Source organism: Budorcas taxicolor, chromosome 2, assembly GCF_023091745.1.
Source record: "Budorcas taxicolor isolate Tak-1 chromosome 2, Takin1.1, whole genome shotgun sequence".
Classification (NCBI taxonomy): Eukaryota; Metazoa; Chordata; class Mammalia; order Artiodactyla; family Bovidae; genus Budorcas; species Budorcas taxicolor.
The window spans coordinates 8,265,431-8,274,042 of record NC_068911.1 but is presented as its reverse complement, the minus strand read 5'-3'; the positions used below and the strand labels follow the sequence as shown (position 1 = coordinate 8,274,042).

At 49.5% G+C, this 8,612-nt stretch overlaps 1 protein-coding gene across 1 annotated transcript in view; it reads right to left on the bottom strand.

Moving 5' to 3' along the window:
• Positions 1 to 1,572: 1,572 nt before the first annotated feature.
• Positions 1,573 to 8,612, bottom strand: part of CUX1 (cut like homeobox 1) — a 324,659-nt gene continuing 317,619 nt past the window's right edge. Inside the window, exon 24 of the mRNA XM_052662088.1 lies at positions 1,573 to 2,293. Within this exon, the coding sequence (XP_052518048.1) occupies positions 1,573 to 2,293 (721 nt within the window). The remainder of the gene's footprint in view (positions 2,294 to 8,612) is intronic.

Genomic DNA, 8,612 nt, shown 5'->3' with positions numbered 1-8,612 from the left:
AGAGACAAGTTAGACTTTTGATTTGTACTTAGACTGCCCTAAACTGTGCATAAAAAGAACGTTCCAAGAGGCAAAATGAATGGAGGGCCAATGATCTGGTCTGGAAGTGAAGAGCATCAGCGTTTTGGTGTGAGACTACGGGGGTGGGAGCCGAGCCCAGACTGCCACGTTCTCTCTTCTGCAGGGAAGGAAGGAGGCTTCCCACGACGTCAACAGTCATCAGTGCTTGTGGTGGGAAGAAAGGGAGAGATAGAGAGACAGAGAGAGAGTTATGTGCGTGCTTGGGTGCACGCAGGAGCCCTGCCCAGGCCCAGGGAGTGGCGTCCCCTGGTGGGGCTCAGTCCATCAGGCGCCCGGGAGAGTGGTGTGAGGTGTGGTGCCTTCTGTGTCACGGAAAGACTGCTGCCTACGAGGGGCGAGGGGCCCCGAGGGGCCCCAGATATGCCTGCGGCGACCTTCGAGGCCTACACTTTCCTCCTTTCTTTCAACGCTCGCACATGTGCAAGACGCACTAACACAGACATAAGACACCATAAATTAAACAAAATGAACGGGTACATGCTACAGTTCTAACTTGTCTCCTACACCTCCAAGATATGAGGTCTGATCAGCGTGCTCTGCGGTTAGAGGTTAAAAAGCAGATTATAAAATACCTAGATTCGGATCTTTTCTTTTTGTCCTGATTTGGCCTAGAATGGAGTGTATTAAACAAACCCTGGTCAGCAAAAGCCCAGAGTCAGTTAAAGCTATGGATCAATGTGCACGACATGTCAGGATTCTATTCACGTACAAGAAAACACTACGTCAGCTACCACAAAATCAGATATTTTCCTGATGTGACTTTTTTTGTTAAAAAATACGTGGAGTAAATGTGTTTTACTTTAATTCAAAGTTTCAAAGGAGAAGATTCTTTACTTGAAAATATTTAGGAATCCAAACTAGTGTGTTTAGAGTCGGTTTGACTGTGCAATCTCTTAGTGGCAACTGAACAGCTACAAAAACTTTCTTTTTTAAATTTTTTTTCTGAAAAATCCCCCCTCCCCTTTTTTCCTGGTTTAAGAAGATAATAGTGTATTATCGCTCTGAAGCCATTAGATGGCAGATAAAAAGCCCCCTTTTAATATGTGGGTTTGATTTTTTTTTTTTTTAAAGCCCACACGAAAAGAGGAGGGCGCAAGGCAAAGCTGTAAGAGTTATTCCAGAACCTGTGGAAATCACTTAGGGCAATAAAAAAAACACTTCAGGGTACAAAAAAGCTCGACTACACATTTCCGTTTTCTTCCTTGAAAACACGACATAGATTGGGCTTAATGCTCCTTTTGATTTCTATATGCACCTTGGCCTATGGCGATTTTGCCCTGTGGCCCGCAGGGCGGTTAAGTGCGCAACACGGTCCCGGCCGCGGAGTCGGCGCCCGCCCCTCTGCCCGGCCCGGTTCGACCCAGCTCGGCCACACTCGGTTCGACTCGGCCCAGCTCGGCCAGACTCGGCCCGGCCCGGTCAGGCTTGGCCCGGCCCGGCCCGGCCGGACTCGGCCCGGCGCGGTGCGCCGGGCGGGCGGGCGGCGCCCTCTCAGAACTCCCATTCGATGGGCTCCTCGCGGCTGGCAGCCTTCTCCAGGCGGTGGATTATGCTGTTCAAGTTCGCGGCCTTCTTCTTCCTCAGGGGGTTGTCTCGCGAGTCCCTGGCGCCCACCGCCTCCGGGAGGCCGAAGAGGCTCTGCAGCGAGCTGGGCCGGCGGACGGCCGCGGGCGCGCTGGTGCTTGGCAAAGCGGAACTCCTGTCGGCGCCGTCCCGGGCCCGGCAGGGGCCCTCGCCCGGCGGGGCGGCTGAGGTAGCGGCGTCCTCCCCGGCCGCGGGCGCGGCGGCGGCGGCGGCGGCGGCGGGGTTTGGCACGGGCCCCGGGCCGTCCGCGGGACCCTCGGGTGGTGGCGGCGGCGGCGGCGCCCGGGGCCGGCCCTCGTCGGCGGCGGCGGCGGCGGCGTCCGGGACCGGGGTCCCCGAGGCCGGCGGCTCTGCCTTCTCCGCCGGCCGCGGCGCCTCCTCCCGCTCCTCCGGGGCCGCGGCCGTCTCGGCCGGCCCTCCCTGAGACTTGGCGGCGGCCGCGGGGCCGCCCGACTCTTCGGCGTCCGCGGCGCCCGGGCCCTCGGAGGCCTCCACGCCGTCGCAGCTGTCGCCCTCTGAGCTGGGTGCGGCCCGGCCGCTCCGGGCCGACGGCGAATCGCTGGCCCCGGCCTGGCCCTGGCTCCCGGCCTGAATCTCCTCAATGAACAGTTCTCTGCGGATCCGAGACCTACGAGATACAAGCAGTGCGGGCGCCGTCAGGGGACCTCTGTGCATGGGTGCCCCGTGTCCCTTCCCTCGCGGCCCAGGCCTCTTGCCATCTCCGCCCACTGCCCGACATCTCACTCCCACCGGCCTGACAGCCGCTCAGGCTCCTGCGGCCCCCAGAGTGGAGCCCCTCTTTACAGCCACCCCATTCTCCCCAGGCAGGAGCCAGCAACCCTCCCAGCTTAAAGTTTCCCAGGCCTGGGGCCTCTGAGTAACCTGTCCTTTGGTTGGAATGCTAGTCCCCTCTTCACTAGGATGGCCCGCCAACATTAGTGGCATGGCAAGGCCCCATTCTTTGCATACCCACACCTAGCACTGGTGCTTGGTGTACAGCCATAAGGCCAAATGAATTCATACAAGGAGATAAAGTATGAATGGTAACCATCGCCTCCCCCTCTGGACTTCCTGAGAGAGAACCAATTATTAGATAGTGCCCAAAGTGAAAATCTTCAGTGTCCAGCTCTGAGCCACAGGTCAGAGTCTCTGGTCAAGGCTGAGGTGGGATTCTATCAATTTGTGTGATTAAATTTCAACTAATTCCGTCCTCTAAAAGACGACCAAGGAAGGGTAGCTTTTGACCAATCAGGAGGGAGGCCAAATATGTGCTCCAACACATCCACCATGTTTTAATTAAGCTGAGTTCAGCCTACAAGTTCAGACTTCCCCGGTGGCTCAGATGGTAAAGTGTCTGCCTACAATGCGGGAGACCTGGGTTCGAACCCTGGGTTGGGAAGATCTCCTGGAGAAGGATATGGCACCCCACTCCAGTATTTTTGCCTGGAAAATCCCATGGACGGAGGAACCTGGTAGGCTACAGTCCATGGAGTCGCAGAGTCGGACACGACTGAGCTACATTTACTTTACTTTACAGCCTACAGTGGAAAGTGTGCTTCACTACTTTGTCAGGTCCGAAGGAAACAGCTACAGAAGGGCCCAGCCCTTCCCTGTTTTGGAGCCCTTGGTGATGTCATGAAAGGGCTTTTGTTAAATATTTTGTTTTGTGTCAGAATTTCTCTTCCTATCGTGCTCACAGTACTGGGTTCGATCAGAAGTCTCTCTAGGTGTTTCTTCCTAAAAACCTCTGATCACAAGCCAATTGTCAGTGGAAAAGCATCTTCAGGGAAATTAGCACCAAGTCCAGTGTCTTACAGAAACTGGGCCTGCAGAAAGCCCTGGGGTCAGGCATGCGTGAAGATATTTTCTGCAGTGTGTATAACTCAATAAAGGTGACATTTTTTGAGAACCCATGGTATGCCAGGTCCTGTGCTGGATGTAGGGAGGTTGGAGCCAGGCAGAATTCGGCTATAGTTTAGTCCAGTATATCACAAGTCAGGTCATGGTTATCTGCTACACAATTTTTTGCTCCATACAAAGGGTGAACTTTGACCCTTGTCCTGAAGATGATCCCTGAGCCAAAGCTGCAGAGGGAGGTCCTGAAGGCCCCCAAGAAGTTCCCAGGAGGTAATGGAAGACTTTCCTCCTTCCTGGGGGCTACTTTGGGAGCCTGTGAAATGGTAATTCCCATCAACAGATCCCTGGGCACTTTGCTAGGAGGATGAACCTGCACTTTGCTGGACTTCAAGCGCCTTAACAGCTAAAAAATACTCACTAGGGTGAACACTCAATCCCATTCCACCCTGGGTGGGGAAGGCTAGATGGGCAGCTAAGGGTTTGGTCTTATCCAGGCCACAGGTCCATCATGGACTAACCGGAAGTCCCAGGGGCAGCCTGGCCCAGAATGGAGCATAGGCTTTTTGGAACCAGGCAAACCTGGGTTTGAAATCTGGCTTGTCATTACTAGCTACAAAACTTGGACAAATTCATTAAGCTTTCTGTGCTTCAGTTTTCTTATCAGAAAAGTATGGAGAATAGTGTCTTCCTTGCAGAGATGTTATTACTAAATGTTGGGTTTTTTGGTTGTTGTTTTTTCTTTTTGGTTATGCCGCACGGCATGTGGGATCTTAGTTTCCCAATCAGGGACAGAACCCAAGCCCCCTTGCAGTGGCGGGATCGGGTCTTAACCACTAGATCACCATGATGAAATATTAAATACAGGACACAAAGTAGACCAAATAAAAAGGAACTATTTTTCTGTTTTTACCACCCAGCGCCTTCTGAATGACAAAGTCCTTGTTATAAGTGCTAAGGCTGAGACAGAAGGGCTGAGGGACCAGGAGAGACAACTTTATGTCCACGACCTGGGATCGAGGCTGTGACCCTCACTGGCTAGAATGACATGTATGATGTTTAAACATTTACATGTATGATGTGTAAAATGGGGCTGGCAGCTCTGAATTTGACTGCAGGTGGGAGGAAATATGAAATAACATCTATAAAGTTCTTGGCTCACGGACTGGCACATGTTATGTGCTTAGCAGATAAGAGGCATCACGCTTCTCAGCCTAGACTAGACCCTGTGTCCCTGAGGAAGATTATCTTTTGGTCTAGAAAGACCAGGTCCCAGAAGCAGATCTGGTTTTCAGACAAGTCATGCGAGGCTGACAGGATGCCGTGGCTTTTAGGGCTTGGAAGAGTTTCTGCTGGGTGGACCTGTTCTCCAGGAGACCAGGTGTCCTGGGCTATGTTGTTCTGGTGTTCCTGGGTAAATGGTCACCTTAGAATGCTTCTGATGGCCTTAGAGAAAAGAAGAGGAAGTAAAGTTTTGTTTATTTTTTGATGGGGGTAAAAATCAACCCCAAGCATTTACTCCCTAAGGGTTCGAGTGGTGCAGAAGAAATGAAATCAACTTCTGTTTAACTCCTGTGGAAAGAACCTAAGAAACTGCCTTTTTGATCACAGGTCCTTAAAAATTGGTGTATTATTTCTCTAGGATAAAAATCTCAAAAGTGAGATGGCTGGGCCAAAAGATCTGTGCTTATTTAATTTTAATAGAAACTGTAAAATTACTTTCTAAATTATTAGTAATAATCCACTCCCCTACAAATACTATATTTCTGCCACTTTTCTGCATCTTCACCAGATACTAGGACACTTTCAAAGATTTGCCAAGTGGTAACAAAAAAGTAGAATGTTTTTATTTTAGATTTCTAAACTATTAATTAATTGATCATTTTTTCATATATTAGCAGTGGCTGTCTCTTTTCCTATGAAATGCCTATTCATATTCTTTACTAATTGTTCAGTAGGATTTTAAAAATCAATTCCTATAAAAATGGACAAAGGAACACTTTATTACATGTATTGCAAAATATTCACTTTTTCCCAGTCTGCTGTGTTTGTTTTGGGACTTTGTGATATCTTTAATCCTGTCATTTTCTGCTCTCATATAGTCAAATAGAGCTATTTTTACTAGATGGTTTTAGGTTTTCCTATATTTCTAATCTTTATAAAAAAATCCTTACTACCACGTAATAAAAATATCTTGAAAAAAAAAAGAAGGGATTTCCCTGGTGCTCCAGTGGTTAAGAATCTGCCTGCCAAAGCAGGTGGACACAGGTTTGATCCCTGGTCCAAGAACTAAGATCTCATATGCTGTAGGGCAACCAGCCCCCTGTGCTACAACTACTGAAGCCCAGGCACACTAGAGAGCACACACCACCAGAGAAAGCTCACAGACAGCAACAAAGAGCCTGCGCACTACGACGAAGGCCCAGCCCAGCCCCAGACAAATAAACAATAAACAAAAAAGAAAGAAACGGCTTTCTTGTTTAGGAATTAAACACATTCAGCCCCTGTGTGCTGAGTGCTGCTGTATGCTCATCCTTACGTGAAGTGCTATGGGACCTACCAGGGGAGCTGGTCTGTCCTGAGCATTTAAGGCAAGAGCTGAAGCTGTGGAGAGAGCGCCGGCTCAGCTGGAATCTCTGCACTTTTCCTTTGGGTGGCCTTAGGTGAGGGACTTCAGTTCTTTGGGCTTTATGCCATTCCTAGTGACCTGATGCCACTTTTTACCAACCTGTTCTGTGACTTATAAAATTCTTCTCTAGTTCAGTTCTTTCAATACCCTGCACACATCATACCTCTTCTAGGATATTTATCCAGATTTCTGCAGCTGAGACTGATCTCTGCCCTTGGTTCTACCACTTGACTTACCAGCCTGCTTTGTTGTGGAGTGTATTTGACAGCATTTATTGAGCATCCATCTACTCTAGGTCTGGATCTGAGCTCATGACTAAGCTTTGAGGTTCCATGGCTCTTCTTCCCATCTCCGCCTTCTCTATAGTTGGATTTGTTTAAATGCTCAAATCAGGCATCTCCACAATGACCAGCTGACCATCATGTGATGGCATTTCCATAGGGGTCAGGAGGCCAGCTGGGAAACCTGGAGAGTGTGTGCCCTGGCCAGGAGGCAGTGACTGCCTCTCAACTGAGGCCTGCAGGGGGATCTGGGGAAAAGGTGGCTCCCGGCAGGGCGGGGATGCTTTGTATGACTGACAGCTCCTTTACCCAGATTTTCAGCAATCTACAGCTTCATGCCCCTCCTGTCCAGGGTTAGGATACTTCATTAAATTGGATGTGACTTGAAGAAGACTCGAAAGTGCACATTCAAATGCACCTCTGTGTCTGGAAAGTGAAAACAGGATTGCATAACACCTGGCAAGGAGAGGCTCTGGGGAACCTCTGCCCACGTTTCCATTCACTCGCCTTCACTGTACTTGTTCACTGCTCTTGAAGTTTCCTTCCGTGTAGAGGGAGCGCCACTCTTGTAACTGCTGACCTCGCTCTGCCTCTGGTTTTATCTGATCGGTAAATTTAGGAGTGAATAAGCTGGTTGTGCTCAGCTCATGTACTTTCTTTGTCTTCTTGGGAGCTAGCCCACACATGGTGAGGCCTGCCTGGGGCCAGTGCTGCCTTGATGGATAAACTGGCCTGGTTTTAAGAGTCAGGTAGCAAGTCTATTGGGCTTCCCTGGTGGCTCAGTGGTAAAGAATCTGCCTGCAATGCAGGAGACCCGGGTTCAATCCCTGGGTTGGGAAGATCCCCTTGGGGAGAGCATGGCAACCTACTCCAGTACTCTTGGGAGAGTCCCATGGACAGAGGCGCCTGGCAGGGTATAGTCAGTGGGGTCGCACAGAGTCAGACACGACTGAACTGACTAAGCAGTGGCAGCAGTAGCTCTATTTGGTTCTCACACATAGCCTTCATTGGTGATAAAGGTATTATTTTGGCTCCCATCTAATATTTAAGCATTTTCCAGTTTGTTCAGAACCTGGAAGTTTCGCTGGGCCCTGTCAGAAATTCCAGCAGAGTCTATCTGATAAGGCAGGGCCCACTTTGAGACACAACTCCTCCCTCTAGCCCCTGGCTGTCTGTGATCTTCTGTTGCCTGCTGCTTACCTACACTGGCTCTCCACGAGCACCTGTCACCTTGGTATCACCAGGAGCACCTATCCCGTTCTGTTGAGCCAGAGAGAAAATGATGTTCTGACAGGAACCAGTGATTGAGATGGCCATGTATACGGCATTCAGTGGGCCTGATTCTCCATCAGACCACTGAGAATTCTCTGTTTCTAGCAGCAGGGAGTCTTGGTTATATGGGTGATCAACAATTCATTACCTGTCAGTGGATTTCCATTATCAAATCCAAACATTTTACCCTGTGCCCTTTTCTGCAGGAGTATGCTGGGCCCTTCCCTGCTCAGGTAAGTTCGTTAACCCCTCTGAGCTTTATGTTCTCATCCATAAAATGTGGTCAGGACTGTATCTTCTATAGTTGTGAGGATCAAGTGATACCGTGCTAGTTAAAACCCATAGCTCAGTGTCTGTGCACCGAGTAGGTGATCAGTAAATCTTCAAGAACTCATGACTTTCCCAAGAGAAAGGGTCTCATACTATTTCATTTATTTAATTACAAAATGAATCAAACTAATTTGGAAAACACCACTAGAAAAGACCTTGAGAAAGCATAAGAAAATCACTAGATACACGCTCACTGTTGTCGAACCAAGAATGACTACACTCTCCCCTTTTCTTTCAACTTTTCTTTTTTTTTTTTGGTCATGCTGCATAACATGTGGGATCTTAGTTCCCCAACCAGGAATTGAACCTGCACTCCCTGCACTGAAAGCACAGAGTCTTAACCACTGGACCGCCAGGGAAGTCCCATACACTCTACCTTTTGACTGATGGCACTCAGAGGAGACTTTTTCTGGTTACAGAAGACATGGATTGTCTCTACCTGTACGACTGTCCATCTTTGGGAGTTTAAAAGGCCAATACAAAGAAAAAGCCACCCAACTGACTGAATACCAACTCCTCAGCCCCCAGAATGCCCTCCCATGCACAGTGAATGGCTGGTCTCTTCCTGAGGGCTGGACGTG